Below are 23,757 nucleotides of genomic sequence, written 5' to 3' on the forward strand. Positions count from 1 at the left end.
TTTCAAGATAAGCAAATATGGCTGTTTCATCATGGAAAACAGGTGTTTTTCATTCTTAATTAAGATAAGGGGTAGAGTTTAATTTTGACACCAAAAGGAACACTTGGTGTATGGAGCTACCTCTCCTCTGCTTTAAGTTATCACTTCATATTTCTTCCAGGTTGAGCTGGTACAAGTATTGAGCTGGGCTGGCACGTTCCTGGAAAGATGGAGCAGCTAACTAAAATCGGGGAGGGGTAAATATTCACCCACACACGCTTTTCAATGCACTAAAGCAAACTCCCCATGTACTCTATTTTGGACATGACTACGTCAGGCACATGTAGAATGAGCTTAGCTCTCCAGGTCAGGGCTTCCCAAACTGTGGTCTGCAGATCACCAGTAGTCCATAAACTCAATTCAGGTGGTCCAAGGTGTGTCTCTAAAAATACAATTAAAAATCATACAGCATCTACAACAGAGAGGAAAGAAATATTAAGTGGTCTGCCAAAACTCTAAGCATTTTTCAATTGGTCCATGGAGAGAAATGCCTGGGAACCACTGATCTAGCTTGTTTGTGAGAAATGTGAACTGTTCCATTCTCAAAGTTCAAACATCAAAATCTAGTGGAATGTATTTATACTGTTAATTATCATTCATGTTTTTAATCCCGTTGCTATAAGTAATCAGGAATGTAAATCCATGTTGGCTTGATTAAGACCCATAGCATTTACAAGTCTACTATACACAGCTTCCTTCCTCAAAGTTCCCAAAACAAGCTTTCCCCACCGGAGGCTATTCCGTAAAGAGAGAGAGAGAGTACCGTTTAACAAACAAGACAACACCAAGAAAGATATTCCTGAGTTTTTGTTTAATTTTTCAGTGTTACAATCTAGAACAGTAAAAACAAGGGATGAAAAGTTAAAGAGACAAAAAGAGTGCTGGCAAATTTGCAGCGGAGACCTGGCAACAGGCTTTGATTCCTCCCACCCTGTGAAACTGAAGATGGAGAAGGAACAAAGGCGAAGCTCTGGATGAGTTGTGTCGCAATCAGCCACTTCCATGCTCCACATGAATTTCCATCCATTTCCATGCTCTAGCTAAATCTACACATGTGGACCTGTTTCCTTTGTAAGTAGTAACCAGAGTTGCTGGGGAAATTGGAACTTTGTTCTGGAAACATGAAAAATTGGTTTCTCTAGAGTGAACATCAATTTGGTTGGTTGGTTGGTTGGTTGGTTGGTTGGTTGGTTGGTTGGTTGGTTGGTTGATTAGTCTTCTTATTTCTCCCTGCATATCACTAGCTTCTCACAACATTATCAGGGATACAGACAGTCAAAACCAGGGACGGCTCAAGACATTTTGGCACCTGAGGCGAAAAACAAAATGGCGTCATCCTGCCCACCTGGGAGGTAAAGGTGAGCAAAGATCTACAAGGGAACAAGCGGGGAATAAATATCTACATCAGGAACAAAAGGGGGAGGGAAGATCTGTATTGGGGAAAAGCGAGGGAATCAAGTCAACCTTACTCAAAGTGGGAATCAAAGGCCATAATGGGGGAGAAAGGGGCCTGCTCTGAATCACAACAGGCAGGTGGAGACCCCAGAAGGCAGCCCCTGGTATTTCCTCCATAGCGGTGGGAAGAGACCTATTTGCTGAGGCCACTTCTATTCATTAGATCCGGCCTCCAAAGACCATGCTGCAGCCATCGCTGTAAGCAATGTATTCCTTGGAGGCTGGATCTGCTGCCCTGCAGATACTGCCATCTGAGGCAGTCACTTCCCCTTGCCTCATAGGTGGGCTGGCCCTGGTCATAATTCAGTTAAAGGTAGAAGCTGGAGCCTGACGTGAAGGAGACAGAAGTGAGTGAGCTGGGCAGGGCAGATGGCAAAGCGTTTTTACCGAATCCAGCAACCCCAGTGGCGTTAGATGCTGATGTTGCAAACCCCCAGGGCTGGAATATAAGCAACCTCAGAATTTAAAGTTTCCTGGTTGAAGTGCCAGACTCACTGCTAAAGTTTATGTTGAAGCAGGAAATACTCATATTGTTTTTTATCTCATGGGCTGTACAGAGCAACAACTTAAATATGATGTTCCAAAGAAAGTATGAGAAATTAAAGATTTGAATTGCATAATATTGGAAATAGAAATATCTGTTGCAGCATAGATTTGGACTGACTGTGTTTGATACCATATCTAAAAGAAAAGGAATCTGGTTCTTATATGTTCCAACGCTTCACTATTTATAAGGGGATAAAATTTCTTAGGCTATGAAGATAATTCACATCCTATTAGCACAATATCCTATTAACTTTTCTCATATTTTCTATTACCTGTCTAGAATATTATATTTTTATGTGTGTGTATTTGTGTATATCTATCTATATATATATATCTAAATACACCTGAAACAAGGTTCCCCCATACACAACATGTACAGGGAGAACCGTCCCATTTCTTCAACAATAAAGGATACAAATGCTTTAAATCTACAAAGAAAATTATAACACCAAGGCTGAATTCAATAGCCAGGATCCAAAGAACACGCAGCTCATTCTAGATTCCAAGGAAGCTTTTTGCTTATGATTCTCAAACAGCCAATTGTGCCCCATGGCAGGCCTGGGAAACTGTATGTTAGGATATTTCCGTTCCACCTTTAAAGGGAGCAGGCTTTGTGAGTCACAGAGTCTGCGCATTTCCTGTTCACAGGATGTTTATGTTTTCTATTGCTTTCGTTTCTCTCTCTTGGTGCCTGAACGCTGAAGCAGGCGGTCATGTTTTTTCTTTGTTCTGACCAATGCTGAATAAACTTGTAAATATGCTCTCCTGCGTGCATCTTTCGCTGTGCATTATCTGCTGATAAGAGTGTGCACCAGCCCTGGAATGTGGCAAGCTATTTTCTGGAGCTCGTGTCGCTAATTGCTGATACTGCGTGTCTACGGGAGATCGATGGACCTCCGAATGGAGACGTGGGGCCATGATGGACTTTGTCTCCCTGGCAGTATCCCAACACTGTATCCAGCTGGGGGCAGGGTCCTTAATAACCAAGTCACTGACAGGTGGGCAGGGAATTTCAAAGATAGGAACCAAGAGCGCTCTCTACATGAGCTCCCAATGCTTCATTTATAGCCTGGTTTGAATTCACGCCAGAGATACAAAGGAACAATGTCCCTGCAAAGGAAGAATTGCCAGCACACTCCCCTTATTTGTCTTCCTTTTCACCATAGCTTCTGCTTTAGCCAAGTTTCCTGCATTACAGAGGATTGGACTCCCTAAAAACTCCAAATCCTACAATTGTATTATTCTAGTTGCTGCTTGAACTTGCCCTTGCCTGACATCATATACAACATCAGACCAGGGGAAGGTGGTCGTGGTTTTGCTCCCAAAAACCTGGTAGGTTAAGCTCTGAAGCCTGGCAGAAGTTCCCTATCACTGCCCCTTGGCCAGCTGCCTTTGTAAATTGAGGACACTTTCCAAAAGGAAATACAGTGGTACCTCGGAAGTTGAACGAAGTCCATTCGACTTCCAAAATGTTCGGAAATCAAGGCAGGGCTTATGATTGGCTGCAGGAAGTTCCTGCAGCCAATCAGAAGCTGCAGAAGCCACATCGGCCATTCGGGCTCCAAAGAATGTTTACAAACCAGAACAGTCACTTCCGGGTTTGCAGTGTTTGGGAGCCAAAACGTTCAATTTGCAAGGCATTCGTCAGCCAGGGCACAACTGTATGAACATTTACTCTTTTAAGTAAAAAAAATGCCATTGGGAGCACACATTCACAAGTCCTCATGCACACTTAAAAGTAGTTCTTAGGATCCTGACCAGTTTGTAAACTTATTAAAACATGTGGACGGATTACAAACAGAACCAATCTTACCCATTTAAGTTAACAGTTCAACAAGGACTTTGCAGGTAGCATTTTCAAAGTGAGTTCTATTTAAAATATGCCTCCACCACCACCACGGGGCCTCTTCACTCCAAAGAAAAGGTGCAGGTGTAAAAGTTGGAAGCATTCAGAGAACTAGATGAACATTAAGGCAGCCTTTTGGTGCACGCAGACGTACCAAAAAGAAAACAAGAACAAAAATCGCATATTTCATGGGCCAGAAACTGAAGAAGCTGCCTCATCCGGAGTCAGACCCATAGTGCAGCTAGCTCAGTACTGAACACAATGACTGGCAACAGCTCTCTGGGGCTTCAAGTCCTACCAGGAGATGCTCTGGGTTGGACCTGGTACCTCCTGCGTCCAAAGTAGATGCTCTACCACGAAGCTATGACCAGCCCAGCTTCCTTCTGCATCTGGAGAGCCAGTGACAAATGTGCTGACCAGAAAACTGAAGGCCAATTCAGTCCTCCGCCAAAATATTTCAAGGCTGGGTTCCCAAGGTTGCTCAAACAGGCTGTTCACCACCACCCCTGCCCCAAGTATTTTAAAAAAAAAAAACTGTAGAAAGAAGGAAATGGGGCACATAACATCACAGAAAACTAGCCAATCAGTTGGGGGGCACAGCAGGCTTTGTCTTCATCCAGGAATAATGGATTTCCCCTGAGCTCAGTCCTTAAGAGTATATGATAAGTGTGCTTTTACAGTGGGCTCATTAAGTACACCTGGATACACCTCTTACGAGTCTTTGTTGCTAGCTTCAGCCTTGCGCTGGCTCAGAAAGTGGCGCTCAAGATTGATGGTCACCTCCCTCTGGAGGTTCCTGCTGCTGTTTTTCCCCACTGTGTGGATCCACAGGTGCTGAAGAACTTGCTGGGCGGTGTAGCGCTTCTGGGGGTCAATCACAAGGAGTCTGCTGATCAGGTCCTTTGCAGCTGTCGGGGGCAAGAACAAAGCAGTGAGCGTGAGGATGTTTGGAACAAACTGGAGAAATGGGATGACAGTTAACAGTCAGTATATAATAATAAAAAATAATAATAATAATTTATTATTTGTACCCCGCCCATCTGGCTGGGTCTCCCCAGCTACTCTGGGCAGCTTCCAACAAAGATTAAAGATACACTAAAATGTCACACATTAAAAACTTCCCTGAACAGGGCTGCCTTCAGATGTCTTCTAAATGTCAGGTAGTTGTTTTTCTCTTTGACATCTGGTGGGAGGGCGTTCCTCAGGGCGGGTGCCACTACCAAGAAGGCCGTCTGCCTGGTTCCCTGTAGCTTTGCTTCTTGCAGTGAGGGAACAGCCGGAAGGCCCTCAGTGCTGGACCTCAGTGTCCGGGCAGAATGATGGGGGTGGAGACTAGTAGGTCTAATTCAGGCATCCCCAAACTCGGCCCTCCAGATGTTTTGGGATGACATGACAACTCCCATTACCCCTAGCTAACAGGACCAGTGGTCGGGGATGATGGCAGTTGTAGTCGCAAAACAGCTGGAGGGCCGAGTTTGGGGATGCCTGATCTAATTCATCATTCAACAGATACGGTGGCTGCAAACTACCACACCGAGTGAGACTTGTAGGCAGATCATGGGAGAGGTTTTTGCTGCCCGTGGCAATGTTAAGAGTAGTTCTCAAGGCAATTTTAAATACAGCATTTTCTTATCAGATCTAACCAAAACTCATAACACTAAAGTTTAATGGTATGTGCCAAAAAGACCAATGCAACTAAATTCTGCACTTCTCGAGAAAGACGGATGCCAACAACATAAATCACAGAACTGTCCAACACACACAGTCCTGGCTATCAACTCCCCAGTCTGCTTTTAGGAAACTTACCAGCCGAAATGTTGTCCCAGTATGGTGAGAGAAATTCATAATGCCCAAGTTGTATGATTCGAAACAGCTCCTCTTGATCTCTTTCGTGACTTCGGAAGGGGGGGAAACCACAAAGCAAAATATAGAGTATAATGCCAGTAGCCCACATGTCCACTTCTAGTCCATAGCCTATGGGAGCAGAAAGATAAATCCAGAATCTTTAACATATGCAACCAGTTTATAAGGAACAGCCGCTTTCATTAAAAATGTAAATGGAATATTGGAGTAAAATGAAAAATCTCCTTTCAAATGGCACTGAGATTATACTCATGCAGTGCACATACATGCCTAGTTAGATGTAAGGTACATTGGTCTTCAATGGGACTTACTCAAATGGAAAGGTGCATAGTTGTCAAGGACTGGGCAAAGGAGGAGTGGTGGAGGAGGGCAGGGAGGAGGAAGAGGAAGACAGATAGATTTACAACAGGGGTTTGAGGGAGGTTGCAGCTCAGAGGCAGATGAGGGGGAAAGTTGGGAAATCGTGGGAGAGCCAGAGCAACACCCAGCTGACACGTTGTCATTAGAAAGCATTCCAGACCCTCCATCTCCCAGAACCCGGCGAGCCTTAAAAGTAGGAGAGCAAAGAGCTCAAAGACAGAGGGCATGTAGCACCAGTAGAGGAGGTGATGATGATGATGATGACAAATAATAATAATAATAATAATAATAATAATAATAATAATGAGGAATGAGGAAATGGAAGAGAAGGGGGTGGAGATCCACTCGGGACAACACCATTATCCAAGAGGCTGGGTTCTACAGCCTCTCCCTGCAAAGACTGAAATAAAAAAGGACAGTAAGAAACTTTTCCTTGTCTTTATACTTTCCTGGGCAACCAGCCGGGAGCCGATGACAGCATCCTGACAATAGTAGTGCAGTCTGTGTGCTTCTTAATCTTTTTAAACTTGGGAATCCCCATTAAACTTTCTCTAGCTTTTCTCTCATCTCCCATTCCCGGGACAGCACCAATAAGAAGAAGAAGAGGAGTTTGGATTTGATATCCCACTTTATCACTACCCGAAAGAGTCTCAAAGCAGCTAGCAATCACCCACAACTAACACTCTGTGAGGTGAGTGAGGCTGAGAGACTTCAGAGAAGTGTGACTAGCCCAAGGTCACCCAGCAGCTGCATGTGGAGGAGCAGGGAAGCGAACCCGGTTCACCAGATTACGAGTCCACCGCTCTTAACCACTACACTACCACACCACACAATAACCTGTTCTATAAGTAAACATACACAAAAGCTGTGTGCAAAGAATCTGCTGATGCTATATTGAAAGATTTACTAATACCAACACCACTTTTACCAAAGAAATAGGATGTGCAGGGAATCATAGTAAGAATAAGCAGCAGTTTTTAAAGCTCTCTTTTTTCCAAATCACATTAGGGTGATGGAGCAGTGAGGGTGCTGTCACTTCCGGGGAATGGGGAGGGAATCCAGTGACTGCATTCTTCCAGGATGCAATCCACCCTGGACTTTGCCAGAAAGCAAGGAAGGTACGACCTGCTTCAGGTTTCTATGCTTTCTTAGAACATCACAACCTAAGCTTTCATGCTACAAAGTCAAGAGGGAAGATTGCCCCACAGCTTACAGAGCAGTGGTTTCCAAGCAGATTTTCAAAAGAAACCCAGTACTGCCTGTCCATCAATTCTAACACTATTAAGGAAGCGAATATGGAGAAGTGGGATACTTAAAAAGAAGCTAGTGGTGATCCCAATATCCTAGAGTATGTTTATCTGCCCTGTACAAGCTCTCATCCAGAAGACAGCAAACTGTTGGAAAAAGTAATTGTATTTCTTGTTCAACACTGCATCCAACAAATATTTGGATAATAGGACAATGTGCTAGGTTACTTGGAGCGTATTAAGAGAGTTAAACTTTATATTCACCAGTCTCAGCCAGTATTTCAGGAGCAACGTAAGTTGGAGTTCCACACACGGTGAATATGGGTTTGGTCACCTGTTTTGCAAGGCCAAAATCTGCTAGTTTCAATGTGGTAGTTTTGTCTGGATTACGCTGGACCTGTGCAGAAACAAAAAAAAATTCAGAACAAGCTGCACCTTAAGAATATAAGAAAACGAGTAACTTTCGCCTTAACACAAACTTAACACGGGCTTTCCAAATGAAGAGCAGCATTTATTTCTACAGCACATGGAGGTGGGAAAAAGCACATCATACATAGCTGGCTGTCACTTGTGAGCTTTCCCTTGCCGCACACTGCGATGTCATGAAGTGGTTATAAATATCTTTGCTGGTTCACAAAAAGTCCACAGATACGATTCCCCCCTGCCCATTTATTATTATTATTATTATTATTATTATTATTATTATTATTATTATTATTAACACTGACCCTGTAGTTTAAGTAAGTGACTATACTTCATCAGGCCTTTCCAAGCGGGGGTTTTAATACCTTGGCCAGTGTTCTGGAGCAATGATCATAGCTTAGTGGTAAAGCTTTGCATATGAAAAGGTCCCAGATTCAGTCTCTGGACTCCAGATAAAAAGCATATTGGGGAAAACATCTCCCAAGGATTCTGCGGAGATTAATTTCAGTCAGAGTAGGCTATAATGAGCTGCTAGATGAATCATTTGTACAAGGCAGGTCCTTGTAACTGTTATAAGAATTTTAACGTCTTCTATATAAAATAGATGTTCATAAATGTACCAAGGAAACACATACAAATATGTAAACCACCTGTCTGAAACCCACAGAAAAGTCCTGAAACCATTTTCTCTCTCCCAAAATGAACTCAAATATTTCTCTGCAAGGTCGAAGGAAATGGGAAATCTCCCCATTGTCTCTTTCACAAATCCTGCCTTAAGGGCACATTTAAGATATGAATAGGGTGTGGGCCTGTGACTTTAATTCAGAACTGGGTAACAAAAGAGTGGCCAAAACCCAGATAATGCAATCAGGTAACTTGCCAGACAGTAGACAAACATTGCACTCAGATTTCTGTTGTAGACCGCCTTTTCTGTGATGTAGGTATGATGTATCGGGGGGGTGTATTGGGCTACACCCCTTCTGTGATGTATGTATGATGTTTCTGGGGGTTGTGTTGGACTCCAGGCCGGGCAATTAAAAATGTCTATATAAGGGCTTGCGTGCATGGCTTGGGGTTGTTGTTCCTCCTCTCTCCTGCGCATGGGGAAGCACCCTGTTGCAACTGTTAATAAAGATCACGCTTACTAGCTGCTTTGCTTCTCAATATTCTCTGGTTGGTCTCGTGTTATTTTCTCCTACCGACAGAGAACCTACAAAAGGAATCTATATGGGCTCTTGAGTACCCCATAAGGGAAAAGGAGCAGTTTTTTTTACTTATATCATAACTATATCTCAAATGACAGAATTATATTCCAAATTACAGTATGAATTTATGTGCGAGTCCTTACAGTAACCTGGTTAGCAGGTCACTAGTGATTTCAGGGAAAGAACAAGTGCCCATGGCTGCACGCTTCAAATCATTGCATTTCTCTATGCTGTATCTCTTTACAACACAAGATGGCAATACTACATTATTATTTCAAAACATTTGCAGGAACTACACTCCCTCTATATTCCCAGGCCTGCATAAAACCAATCGAACAGCACAAAGCCTTGTCAATACAGTGGTACCTCGGGTTACATACGCTTCAGGTTACATACACTTCAGGTTACAGACTCCCCTAACCCAGAAATAGTACCTCGGGTTAAGAACTTTGCTTCAGGATGAGAACAGAAATCGTGCTCTGGCGGCGCGGCGGCAGCAGGAGGCCCCATTAGCTAAAGTGTTGCTTCAGGTTAAGAACAGTTTCAGGTTAAGAAAGGACCTCCAGAACGAATTAAGTTCTTAACCTGAGGTACCACTGTATTCTTTTCTCTATAACCGCTTAAGCTTCTATTAGCACCTAGGTGTAATCTCCATTTCCAAGCTTGCTATTGTCAAAGAAACTGAAGTGTGCTTATGCAATGCAAATTAATCTCAAGTGTGGAAAGTGGTGGATTCTCCTTCTTTGGAGGATTTTAAGCAGAGGTGGCCATCCGTCCTGGATGCTTGAGTTGAGATTCCTGCATTGCAGGGGGTGGGTCTAGACGACCCTCAGGGTTCCCTTCCAACGCAACATTTCTATGATTCTATAACCGGCCAATGAGAGAGCTGGACCATAAAGAAGGCTGATCGCCGAAGAATTGATGCTTTTGAATTATGGTGCTGGAGGAGACTATTGAGAGTCCCAAGAAGATCAAACGCATCCATTCTTAAGGAAATCAGACCTGAGTGCTCACTGGAAGGACAGATCCTGAAGCTGAGGCTCCAATACTTTGGCCACCTCATGAGAAGAGAAGACTCCCTGGAAAAGATCCTGATGCTGGGAAAGATGGAGGGCACAAGGAGAAGGGGACGACAGAGGATGAGATGGTTGGATAGTGTTCTCGAAGCTACAAACATGAGCCTGACCAAACTGCGGGAGGCAGTGGAAGACAGGAGTGCCTGGCGTGCTCTGGTCCATGGGGTCACAAAGAGTCGGACACGACTAAACGACTAAACAACAACAACATAACTGGCAATGTGTTTCATCCTTTGCATTCTCTTTTGCACAATTTTGCGTGGGCGAGGGGCTGAAAGGCTATGCAAAAGCATTATCAGAACGTTTATTAAGCAGGTGGTGTCGGGTGATTCAAATTCAAAGGAAGAATCAGGCAAACTAGACGGAAGGAGGGACTTTAACTAGCAAATATATTCATATAATGGAGAGCAGAACTACAGGCAAATGCCTCATCAGAAGCAACTGGTTCCACTTGTCAGCCTCTGCCCATCTACCCACATATCCATGCCCCTTCCAATCACTGATGGACCTCAAACACCTTGGCCTTCCCAGTTCCACACCAAGGGTGCTTTTACTGGGATGAGGAAGGCTGCTGGTGGTGGTCGTTGCCTCCTGTCTTCCTTTTCCTGGTCCCCAACCGCAGATCCATCTTTGCTGCTAATCACTAGAAATAATTTATAATAATAATAATTTATTATTTATACCCCGCCCATCTTGGCTGAGTTTCCCGAGACTCTGGGCGGCTCCCAGTCAGGTGTTAAAAACAGCACAGCGTTAAATATTAAAAAGTTCCCTGAACAGGGCTGCCTTCAGATGTCTTTTAAAGATAGGATAGCTGCTTATTTCCTTCAAATCTGAAGGGAGGGTGTTCCACAGGGTGGGCGAGAAGGCCCTCTGTCTGGTTCCCTGTAACCTCACTTCTCGCAACGAGGGAACCGCCAGAAGGCCCTCGGCGCTGGATCTCAGTGTCCGGGCTGAACGATGGGGGTGGAGACGCTCCTTCAGGTATACAGGACTGAGGCCGTTTAGGGCTTTAAAGGTCAGCACCAACCCTTTGAATTGTGCTCGGAAATGTACTGGGAGCCAATGCAGATCTCTCAGAACCAGTGTTATGTGGTCCCGGCGGCCACTCCCAGTCACCAGCCTAGCTGCTGCATTCTGGATTAGTTGTAGTTTCTGGGTCACCTTCAAAGGTAGCTCCACATAGAGCGCATTGCAGTAGTCCAAGCGGGAGATAACTAGAGCATGAACCACTCTGGCGAGACAGTGTGTGGGCAGGTAGGGTCTCATCCTGCATACTAGATGGAGCTGGTAGGCAGCTGCCCTGGACACAGAATTGACCTGAGCCTCCATGGACAGCTGTGAGTCCAAAATGACTCCCAGGCTGCACACCTGGTCCTTCAGGGGCACAGTTACCCCATTCAGGACCAGGGAATCCCCTACCCCCGCCCACCCCCTGTCCCCCCAAAACTACTTCTGCCTTGTCAGGATTCAACCTCAACCTAGAAAGGCCCCACCACCTCAATTTACCTATGTGGCTGTTTTCAGCTGCAAAATCTAGCAGAGGGATGGAAGAAGCCAGCCTAGAGGAGAGCTGCAGACTACCAGAATCTGCCTGCTGTGCCTCCTGTCACAACAAACAGTTAAATCAACCCTTCTTACTCAGATGCATCAAGTACCGTATTTTTTGCACCATAACACTCACTTTTTTCCTCCTAAAAAGTAAGGGGAAATGTCTGTGCGTGTTATGGAGGGAATGCCTACGGGTGGCATGCCTACGGATTTTCCTCCTCTAAAAACTACGTGCGTGTTATGGTCGGGTGCGTGTTATAGAGCGAAAAATACGGTATGTGTTTTGGACGGGGGACGTTCAGGTTTCTGGTTCGCTAGGAAGGCTTTCTGTCCGAGGGAGGCTATAAATCTGCTATTTATTGTTTTAGCTTCCTTGAATTTTCAAGCCTGGGTACAGAAAATCAATCTCAGAGAAAGGGGGTGGAAGAAGAAGTACGGCTGCGAGTTTGAGAGGAGATATGTGGGAGGAAAAGAGATGCAATCACTGAACTTCAGTATCACAGACTAAAAAGAAAGAGACAAAAACAAACGAGGTGCCAGTACATAAGGTATCTGTTCTAGTCAGTATATTTTTCCTTGCAAGTACGAGTTATTCTCTTATGAAACCTGTGGATTTTTCATTAAAGAACAAAAGCAAAGCCAGGGAGCCACACAAAAGCTGTTTAATGTGCCTATTTACCTTTAAGTTAAACCTTTAAACACCACCAAGGGCCTTCTAGTGGTTCCCTCACTGCAAGAAGTGTCACTACAGAGAGGGCCTTCTCGGTAGTGGCACCCACCTTGTGGAATGCCCACCCATCAGATGTCAAGGAGATGAATAACTGCATAACTTTTAGAAGACATCTGATGGCAGCCCTGTATAGGGAAGCTTTTTAATGTATAATGTTTTATGTTTCTATATACAGTGGAACCTCTACTTACCACCATAATCCGTTCCGGCGGCCCGTCCTTTAGGTGAAATGGGTCACTGGTAGAAGCGCCGTTGTGTGCATGAGCAGATGGTGGCAGCTGCTTCTGCGCGTGCATGTATCGCGGCAAACCTGGTATTTACTTCCGGGTTTGCTGCAGCCACGACTTGGATCGGGCCCAAGTAGAGGCAGTTGTAAGTAGAGGTTCTACGTAAGTAGAGGTTCTACTCATGTTGGAAGCCACCCAGAGTGACCGGGGCAACCCAGTCAGATGGGCGGGGTACAAACAATAAAACTGATGTTGTTAATGTTGTTGTTATTTAAACTTCTATGCTGCCCTTCATCAGAGGATGGCAGGGAGATTTACAATACAAGAACACAAAAATATGTAATATGGTAACAAACAAAAACTGTACCCCCAGCATCTAGTATTGCTAGGCAAGACCTAGAATAATGTGCTCTGAGGGAGTCTTCACATTATAGGGCCTGAAGACTTAAGACTCTCCCCATATGTGCACAAACTAGAGAGAACCACAGGCAGTCAGAAGCTCCATGCAGCATAGACCCATATCAAACAGGTATTTATAGCAAGCTTGTAAAAAGCCACTTGCCTGAATAACAGAGAAAGGTGCAAGTTACCTACAGGTGAGAGGGCACAGAGGAAGCTTTGTATACTGAAAGAGGGTTGATTATTGTTAATTTTCAAGGTGTCACTATAGCTGACACTAATTAGCATGGATAGGCAGGCCAGTACAGTGGTGCCTCGCAAGACGAAATTAATCCGTTCTGCGAGTCTCTTCGTCTTGCGGTTTTTTCGTCTTGTGAAGCACGGCTATTAGCGGCTTAGCGGCTATTAACGGCTTAGCGGCTTAGCGGCTATTAATGGCTTAGCAGCTTTAAGAAAAAGGAAACAAACTTGCAAGAACTCGCAAGACGTTTCGTCTTGCGAAGCAAGCCCATAGGGAAATTCGTCTTGTGGAACGACTCAAAAAACGGAAAACCCTTTCGTCTAGCGAGTTTTTCGTCTTGCGAGGCATTCGTCTTGCGGGGCACCACTGTAATGGTTTTGTGGGATAGTAGTTTTTGTGGACTTATTTGCAAGGGTGGTTTATAAGCACTGCACATTGCATTTTTAGTACCATCAGCGTATAACTCTGAGTGCAACATGGTGTCAGTTGTGTCCCAAGCAAGGATATTAGAAGTTATTCCGCGTCTCTCATTCCAGAAATAGCATCCTAACATTCACACCCTACAGTGTATATCCATTTCCTGAAAATTAGTATTTTTGTCCAAAAAGAGCATACCCAACAAGTACAACCCCTCAGTTGTATGATGATGATGATGATGATGATGATGATGATGATGATGATGATGATGATTGACTGCTTGACTGAATTTATATACCACCCTAGACCCAGAGGTCTCAGGGCGGTTCACAGAACTAAATCAGAATATAATACCACAAAATATATAATCAAAATAAAAACAACAACCCCATAAACGCCACCCCTCCCCCCTCCCATCACATTTCCCAATACTTACCAGAAGATTTTCTGGCTTAAGATCTCTGTGGACAATGTTCTTGCCGTGAATATAGACGAGCGCTTCGCACAGATCAGTTATCATGAGAGCAGCATCACGTTCTGTGAATTTCACACTCTCGATTATGGCATCAAACAGGTCCCCACCGGGAACGTACTCCAAGATTAGGTATATTTCTGCATCGGTTTCAAATACTTCAATCAAACTGACAATGTTTGGATGGGAAAGGCTCTTTATGATCAGTATTTCATTTTCAAGCATGTCTTCCTTCCCTTTCAGCTTGGACTTATCGATGATTTTCATAGCATAGTTCTGATTAGTGCTGCGGTGATGACACTCCATCACAACAGCAAAGTTCCCGTCTCCAATGGTTCTGCCAATCTCATAGCTCTTCTCCACATCTGCTCTGCTTGAGACATCATGTCTCAGCTTTGCGTCACTGGCCCTACGCGTCTTGTTAATCTCTTTGATGACTTTATGTTCTTCCTCCTTTTCATGCCTAATCAGTTCACCCTCACTATGACCTACTTTCTCTTCTCCTCCATTAGCTTCCTCCTTCGGTTTCCGTACCTCTTCCCTATTCCCCTGAATTTTCAATGGTTTTTCAGTATCTGTCCGAGAACCCTTGATCAACCAACAGCTTTGGTTCACTCTAGAACATTTCCGGTGCTCCTTCTTCAATTCATAGGCATCTCCTACTATGGTACGCTGACTTTCGATGGGCTTCATCTTTCCCAGTTCTTCATCATGATTCTTATGGCTTTCCAGAGTTTTCTCTCTGTCAACGCTCCTTTTTTGCTTCTCCGAGTCTTTTTTGGCATGGCTGAGAGGGGCTGTCCAGGTACTTTGACAAGCAGCGTCGTTCCATGTAATTTTGCCCTCTTCTGCTGAGCTTTCTGACAATTTCCTGCAATTTCTCAATTTCACTGGCCTTTCTACATGGTATCTCTGACACGTTCTCATACTCAAGTCCCTGCTCTCAAATGGAAGATCAGTCTGTCTTTCCTTCTGCAATTTTTGCCTGAGCTCCCTTTCTCTTTGGCACTTCTCACACCTCACTATCATGTCCGAACTCTTTTCTGCTTCACTTTCAAGGCATTTCTCTTGGTTAAAATACCTCTCGCATTCTCTCGCTTTTCTAGATGGCTTTGCATCTTGCTCTTCATTCCAGTTATCTCTGACCCACCTCTTTTTGGTCCTCACTTTCTCCTCTTGCCTGACCTTGGTCTGACCTTTCACTTCATGCCTATTAATTAGTTTAGGAGATATGGCATCCAGACAGTTCTTGGCAGCTATGGGCTCAAGGCTCTTTTCCAGTTTGGAAGACTTTTCATACAGCCGGTTTTTGGGTTTCTGAGTTTGTTCCCAGTTTTGTGTGGTTCCAGTGCGGGGTGCATAGGGGTTGTCAGGGAAAAGCTCTTGGATTGCCGCCTCCAGGTTCTTCGGGGTTAGCTGCTCCTTTCCCATAGCTATAAAGGCATCGCCTTCTCTAAAGAAGTCAGAAACACTTCGGATTTCCCTTCCCTTCAAATTATACAGTTTTCTCACGCGGTCGTTCTTCCAGCGTGGAAACCCAAGGGCTTCTGAGATGTCAGCGATCAGTTGTTCAAATGTCTGGACAGATCGGCGATTTAGGAGCAGCGTTATCTTCCTCACTGTGTGCCCACATGGTTTTACGACAGTGACAATCCTCGGCTTTACTGGGCTGTTCTCGGAATGAATTGTGTGGAAACCAGTCCGGGAATTAATAAATGGGGAACTGAAACAGTTTGTACCAAAGAACGGCTTCCCAAAACTTCCACGGCCAATTGGTGGGCAAGTGCCTTGCAGTCTTCTCTCCGTTATGCAGTTTAAAGAGTGGTCAAAAAATCCTCGAGGTTCTGCAAAAAAAAAGAAAGCCGTTCAACTTTTGTTCCCTGCAAACTTCTAGTGAACATTTTCTGCAAGTTGGGTGGGCCTAATACACAAAAACTAAGACACTCAGACCAAAGAGCTGCTAACTGTTAAAGGTAAAGGTAAAGGTACCCCTGCCCGTACGGGCCAGTCGTGTCCGACTCTGGGGTTCTGCACCCATCTCACTCAAGAGGCCGGGGGCCAGCGCTGTCTGGAGACACTTCCGGGTCACGTGGCCAGCGTGACATCACTGCTCTGGCGAGCCAGAGCCACACACGGAAACGCCGTTTACCTTCCCGCTAGTAAGCGGTCCCTATTTATCTACTTGCACCCGGGGGTGCTTTCGAACTGCTAGGTTGGCAGGCGCTGGGACCGAACGACGGGAGCGCACCCCGCCGCGGGGATTCGAACCGCCGACCTGACGATCGGCAAGTCCTAGGCACTGAGGCTTTTACCCACAGCGCCACCCGCGTCCCTGCTAACTGTTAACTGATCCCTATTAGCATATTCATATCACTTAACATGTCCCTTTATATCAGGAATACGTTTGTCCAGTTTGGAACCCCAATTTTCAAGGCAGATACAGTGGTACCTCGGGTTAAGTGCTTAATTCGTTCCGGAGGTCCGTACTTAACCTGAAACTGTTCTTAAACTGAAGCACCACTTTAGCTAATGGGGCCTCCTGCTGCTGCTGCTACGATTTCTGTTCTCATCCTGAAGCAAAGTTCTTAACCCGAGGTACTATTTCTGGGTTAGCCGAGTCTGTAACCTGAAACGTCTGTAACCTGAAGCGTATGTAACCTGAGGTACCACTGTATTGACATATGTTGTCTCGCACCAAAAATAGACTTTGAGGCATTTGAATGGCACAGAGTGATCCAAAATATGTATTAGAAAGCCAATGGTGTGAATTTAAATTCTATTTCCTAGTCTTTGTGCCATGTTGAGCTTGGTGGGGTTTTTGGCTAACTTTCATTGAAATATTTTCTGGTGAAGAAAAACACACTATAAAACCAAATACCATACATCTGAACAAACAAAAGTTGTCCACAGAGGACTTTTGGAACACTTGTAAGTTAAAACCCAATGGCCACAACACGGCAATTGGAAATTTAGGGAAACAAAAGAAATAAACATACACACATTTCAGTACCCTGTTCTACTTTTAAGGCTATTGGTGGGAGGCAGCACTCAAGATATGTGCTGATTTTTTCCCAGCAGCCTACATCAATATAGAAAAGATATTTCTCCCAAGAAAAGGAGTCAATTCAAACAAAGCATCCGGTCCCAAAATAAAAGGCAGGAAGGGAATTCAAAGTCTTCTAGAATAGAAACCAGCATGTTTTTGGATTTCAAAGAACGTCATGCACATCTCTAACTCAGAAGTTCTTACAGACAAGGTCACTGCAAATACCACAATCCCTTCTATGGAAACAATGCAAAGAAAAGTGATAAAGCCATTTTTCTACCACAGCATGACTTTGGTGCTGCAATAAAAATACAACTTAGTCATTCTGGCCTATGATTTATATAGCTATAAGCAGTGCTATTTTTCTAGAAAAAGAGGTGCTGAAAATCCCTTGTTCTTTTATAATGGCAATGGCACCCACCTGAGAGGGGCCGGAACTGAGTTTCAGCAAGTTCTGGCTGAAAAAAAGCCCTGGCTATAAGAATATAGAGTAGTTCTTCCAACTCCAGAGATACTATAGTTGTAAAGTTAGGACGTGGACCAACTGATTGCTTCCAGTGATTTCTCTCTTTTCCTAATCTAGTGGAACCTCTCGGCCTCCCACAGTCAACAGGCCAGCTACATATACAACTGAAGCACCCATTGTTTGAGCTGGAAGCACAGAGTGCCTCTGAAACCCCAGTCTTTAATAACCTTTGACAACGTCCTAAGTCAATAGCATCTTTACATTGAACCTTAATGGACAAGACAGCTTGACCTCAACGGAAAGAGAGAGGATTGGTCAACTGGAATATCAGGTACCTGGAAAGCAATCCTGGCATCCATGAGATTGATCTCGCTGGGTATCAGGCTGGGCCTTATTCAGTGGTACCTGGGGTTAAGTACTTAATTCGTTCCAGAGGTCCGTTCTTAACCTCAAACTGTTCTTAACCTGAAGCACCACTTTAGCTAATGGGGCCTCCTGCTGCTGCCAGAGCACGATTTCTGTTCTTATCCTGAAGCAAAGTTCTTAACCTGAGGTACTAGTTCTGGGTTAGCGGAGTCTGTAACCTGAAGCGTATGTAACCTGAAGCGTATGTAACCCGAGGTACCGCTGTACAGCGAAGAGTCATATTCAGAGCTTACCAAACCCCACAATGGCTTTCCCAAAAAGATATGAAACACAGGCAATGCTGCCCATGTGCTACCCACTCAGGGATCACATGTGGTCCTGCCCTAAAATTACAGAGTTTGGGGCAGAGACTGTCAGCCGTTTTAATATATCTCAGATAAATATTAATCAATATCTTGTGAAATTATGTTCCAACCCTATGGAACCTGATGGAGGGACAAAAGGCCATTATGGTGGATAAGCATTCTGGTACTGGAAAAGACAATCATCCTCTTCAATATGACTACCCTAGCTCCATACGAGAAAGTAACTTTTCAAAAATGGAAACAGGAAGGGAAATTCTTATACAGTGGTACCTCGTGTTGCAGACGCTTCAGGTTACAGACGCTTCAGGTTACAAACTCTGCTAACCCAGAAATAGTACCTCGGGTTAAGAACTTTGCTTCAGGATGAGAACAGAAATTGTGCGGTGGCGGTGCAGTGGCAGCAGGAGGCCCCATTAGGTAAAGTGGTACCTCAGGTTAAGAACAGTTTCAGGTTAAGAACAGACCACCAGAACAAATTAAGTTCTTAACCCGAGGTACCACTGTATATGATATATTTACATAAGGTTGCATAAAAGGTGTTCTGTTTAATTGTGTTTGCCAACTGAGGGTCCCCAAACCTCTTATTTCAGTATATTAAAAATGTAAATTCTAAAAATTGATGCTGTGAAGGGCTATGTAATTGATCAAACCTGCCAAACAGGTCTTCCTTTGTTATTTTTTTAAAAGTGGCCAAGCACAAGAGATTTGTTGGAGACCCTTCTGTCAGAGAGAGCAATTTGGAAATTGGCTGTAGAATATGCAAACTCGGTGTCTGTTTGAAAGAAGCAGTTTAGTTAAATTAAGATGATAGAAAAAGGTGGGCTGCTTTATGCAATGATCCTACAGGAGCTTGTGGTTTCACTCGGAATTTGAAGAGGGAGCAGTGAATTTAGGGCATTTGCTTGTGTTAAGTGGTATAGATTCCCCTATGCTCAACCTGTATATATTTGTGTATATAAATCACCAACACAAACGCCACAAACACTAGCAAGTCTCCCCCAGTGACCTCGTTCCAAGGGAATAGGACCTGCGTACACTGTGCCCCTTGAGTTCTCATCATTTAGAGAACTGGGACACATGCAAAATATTATGAACCCAGCTGTAGACTGGTATGTCAGCATTAGTCCTGATCAGAACACACTCTCATTTAAAAGGGCTAAGGACAAAAGTTTAAGGACATTGTCAGTGTAGGTAATGCTACATTTTCACAATAGCACACACACAAAAAACCAGTAGCCTGTTTGTAAAGTTATATCTGAGAGAGTTTCTATAATGCCTGGAGATGTTTGAAGCTAGGGAAGTCTGCGTAACTCTGCTTGAGAGATACATTGACTGGTTTAATAAATTAATTGAATGTAAGTTGTTGAACACACTTCTCTACAGGGAGGGTGAGGTTTGACTGTCTCTCATAAATCATTGCTCCTACACATGACCAAAAGAATAAATGGTGCCAAGCAGCAAAAACTATGGAATAGACAATGCAAAATCAGAAAATTCAAACAAATCCATGTGTACGTTTTACACTGGCTGCAGAATTTGGCTTCTCTTCTCAAATGAACTTTGTTAGTATAGTGTATAGGATTTTTGTGGAGGGGGATACATGCAAAAAAACTAAGAATTCATAAACATGGTTCTCAAAAGAGAAATACTTTATCCCTCACAGCCTAGGCATAACGCCCGTATTTGAATTACATACCCCAACTTTAATATGTGCTAAGTCAATACATGAACCCTCTTCAGATTTTCAGTGTAGTCTGACCAATGTGCATGGGTTGGAGAAGAGGAAAGTGGCGGCAAGACTCCACCTCGCACCTAAGCATGTACATTTAAAAATCTGAAGAGAACCTGTGAGCACACAAGTAAATGCAAGTAGGGACCTCTATACACAATTGGGAGCTTTGACTTTCACCAAGTTCCCAATTACGCAGAGAAGTCCGAATGTACAGTCTTAGGGGTGAAGCTTCTTCATCCCGCATGTTCATTGTACGTATGTTAAAAGGTCCCAAAGAGGGCCTTATATTGAGGCCAAAAATATCAGTTCACTAGGCTTGCCAACGTTTCTCACAAAGAGTATAAAAGTTTGAAAGACATACCCAACAGACAGGGGAAGCCTTACAAACAGGAAGACACTCTGGGCATTGCTTGCATGACTTTCTTGAATCACTTGAGACTCCTGCTCAAATACATGCAAAAATTCTACCAGGTACTGGGGTGCCATCGGGGGGACTGGGGAGATCGAGGCACCCCAAAAAATTCAAGCAGGGGGACAGGTCCTGCATAGCTGTGGTAGTGTCCGCTGGGCCCTCCCACAGCGGTCCCCATCGGGCCTTCCTTGTGGCCACAACGGACCCTGCTGGTCCCCCTTCCAACACATGACATCACACATGTGCAACAAGCCCCCCAAAAGTTGGGTGGAACCCAGCACGTGTGCTGGGGCACAAGGATAACTATTTTGAGCCAGACATGCCATTTTGTTTTTAAAACAGTGAAGCCAGTCCTTTATATTTCTGCTCCAATTCATTGAAGGTGGGGTCAGGGGAAGAGAGGCTTTGTTAGATTTAAGGGGGGGGGGGCGGATTTCTATTGCTAATAGTTTCTCAAGTAGAAAAACCCTTCAAAACACATTCTTATTATGCAGAAGGCCTTTGAAAGAGCATAGCTACCAAAAAACGACGTTTGAATTTATATCACCAGTGATCCATTATTTATTTCATTATCATGCAAAAGACCTTTCATTGGCTAATTTATGAGACTGATGACTAAATTGCAAGTGCCTTTGATACTTGCCCCTTCCCCAACTAAAGTCAGTGCATTAATCCCAACGATACTAAAATTATAGTACACAAAGGTATGCACTGTGACAGACCCACAAATCACTGCATACAAGTATGTGTAAAAGCAGGCTAAAGGAAGGAAACACTGGCATATGTATGCCTCAGCTGAGCACAGTTCAGAACAGCCCTTTGTACGACATGGCTCCCTTGCGTAAACGTACACAGGTTTGCAATGCGCAAGTAGCCATTATCTGTAAGGTGTAACTTGAGTCTTTTAGAACTGCATTGACTTCGATCTCTTGTTCCTTAAAGTAAATTATTCACAACGGCAACTTGCAAGGCCAATGTACACTGTGTGTGCAGGAGACTGTACAGGAAGGGGGAGCAAAGGCGGCAGGACACTACACAGCAAGTGTATTGAATTAGTCAGGTGGAAACAAAATGTGACCACAGGCATCCTTTTACAGCACGTGAATTTCACACTGGCATTGTTTACCGGCACCTTAGAAATGGAATCCTGCCTTCTTACCCCAGGTCAGCAAGCAGAAATAAAAGCCAGCAATGAGGGATTTAAGGAAGCAAAAATTAAGGCTTTAAATTTTTTAATTTAATGTAAAATTATTAAAATGGAGGGAAATGCACACAGGAGCGAATCTGAGAGCTCAAATATACTTTTATCCATCTAAGAATGCCCTATTTAGTATGCAGATACAGAATTAGTACAACTGGTTTTGCAGTGGCTTATGAACACAACCAAGACATCAAGATTTCACGCAATGTGGGGCTTCCCACCTAACCCACAGTTTTCCAAGATCAAATTTAAGATAGAGACTTCCCTGCACGTATTTACTTACCTAAGCTAACCATTCTGCAATGGATAAATCCAGATTTGTCCAGGGTCTGGAAGGAGGGGGAAACCATCTGTGTTGAGAGCTTGAGAGGTTGCTAGTATAACCTGAGACTAACTCCTGTCTGAAGAAGAGTTCAGTGTAACCTGAACCTGCCAAAACAGTTCAATTCACTGCTTCAGTCTTGTCTCTTGTAGCTCTGTACCAATTTAATGCTGGGTGTCAATCAAATTTAAGAAACCGGAGCAGACCAGAGAGTTGCATCCACTTCCTTAACTGTGATTAAAGCAGAAGGTGGAAGCACATCTGCTCTAACTGTGGTTAAGGCTGCCCAAGGGCAAATGCAGATGTACCAATTTGCCACATGGCTGATGCTGGAGAGCAAAATCCCATCTTTAGCCTTCCTCTCTGTCCTGTATATTTCAGCAGACATCTCCTCGGTCTGCAATAAAGTCTAGACTACATTTACATTTTATGTTATTATTGAAACAGGAAAGCATAACTGAATGTTACAAATGCTAGACATAAGCAAATATTTAAACCTTTCAATACATACATACACATACACACACACACACACACACACACACCATGTGCAACACTAATCTGAAATATTATTCAACTTCTAATCTGAAAACCTGGTTCTTTAAAGACAACTCTACTCACAAGACTCTATAGTTCAGGGAATATACCTCCTCTGCTCTTTTATCATGTGTCATGGATCGCTAATGCGGATGACCAGTTTACAAGTGGTTAACCCCCAAGCCCTGAGGACTGTTCAGAATGCAAGTGAGGCAGGGGAAAAATTCAAGTGACCAAGCAAATTCCATGGTTGCCAGACTGCTTACAGTGGTACCTCGGGTTACATACGCTTCAGGTTACATACACTTCAGGTTACAGAGTCCGCTAACCCAGAAATAGTGCTTCAGGTTAAGAACTTTGCTTCAGGATGAGAACAGAAATCGTGCTCCGGCGGCGTAGCAGCAGCAGGAGGCCCCATTAGCTAAAGTGGTGCTTCAGGTTAAGAACAGTTTCACGTTAAGTACGGACCTCCAGAACGAATTAAGTACTTAACCCGAGGTACCACTGTATTTTGACCACAAGCTTGCTGCGTAACCAGTATAGCTCAAAATCCTTGTTTAAGAATCTTAGGGTGGAAATTTGATCTGCACAGGTAGTGAGCATGTGATTCTGCGGCCTATTCAAGATTTCTTGTTAAGAGAGTCCCATCTACATCACCCTTAAGAGACCAAATCAAGGCATTCTTGTAATACCTGCTGAGAACTGAAGTGTAACTCCCAAAATAATTTTGTTTCTAAGTGGACTAAGTGATTAAATACTGGAGATACAGATCAAACACTGCTAACAAGGCAGCTTACAAAGGGAAATCAATGTTATGCATTAACTTGCAAAGCGGTCTTAATACTCCCCCAGATCTATCAGCTCCTTATGCATTGAACAAGACCGACTTAATTTTATACAACAGGACAAGTAATTGATCATTTCTGCAGGGGGAACAGATTTTATCTCAAGGGACAGTCTGAATAAAAACATCTGCCAATATTGAAAACAGGCTTTAACGTTGTATTTGTACACAAAAAGAACGCATTTGTTAAAACAGGAATATTCATATTATAAGAAAACTATAGATTGTGCCTTCTACCCAAACAGATGACATTTTCCAGTTTTAAAGCCTTTTCAGTGGCAGCCCCTCAACGATGGAATGCGTCCCATAGCAAAGTTCCCCAACTGTTGCCTTCTTAGCACTAAGCTAAGACTCTTCTGTTCTCCAGGG

The 23,757-nt window shown here is 43.8% G+C and overlaps 1 protein-coding gene across 1 annotated transcript in view; it reads right to left on the bottom strand.

The window, feature by feature from the left end:
* Window positions 1–831: 831 nt before the first annotated feature.
* The window catches only part of DCLK3 (doublecortin like kinase 3), a 32,313-nt gene continuing 9,387 nt past the window's right edge, over window positions 832–23,757 (bottom strand). The window contains exons 2-5 of the mRNA XM_028750890.2: window positions 14,062–15,941; window positions 7,621–7,753; window positions 5,693–5,860; window positions 832–4,794 (exon numbers count right to left, since the gene is read on the bottom strand). Of these exons, the coding sequence (XP_028606723.2) occupies window positions 4,598–4,794; window positions 5,693–5,860; window positions 7,621–7,753; window positions 14,062–15,941 (2,378 nt within the window). The 3' untranslated portion in view covers window positions 832–4,597. The remainder of the gene's footprint in view (window positions 4,795–5,692; window positions 5,861–7,620; window positions 7,754–14,061; window positions 15,942–23,757) is intronic.

The sequence above is a fragment of the Podarcis muralis genome, chromosome 12 (genome assembly GCF_964188315.1).
Source record: "Podarcis muralis chromosome 12, rPodMur119.hap1.1, whole genome shotgun sequence".
NCBI lineage: Eukaryota > Metazoa > Chordata > Lepidosauria > Squamata > Lacertidae > Podarcis > Podarcis muralis.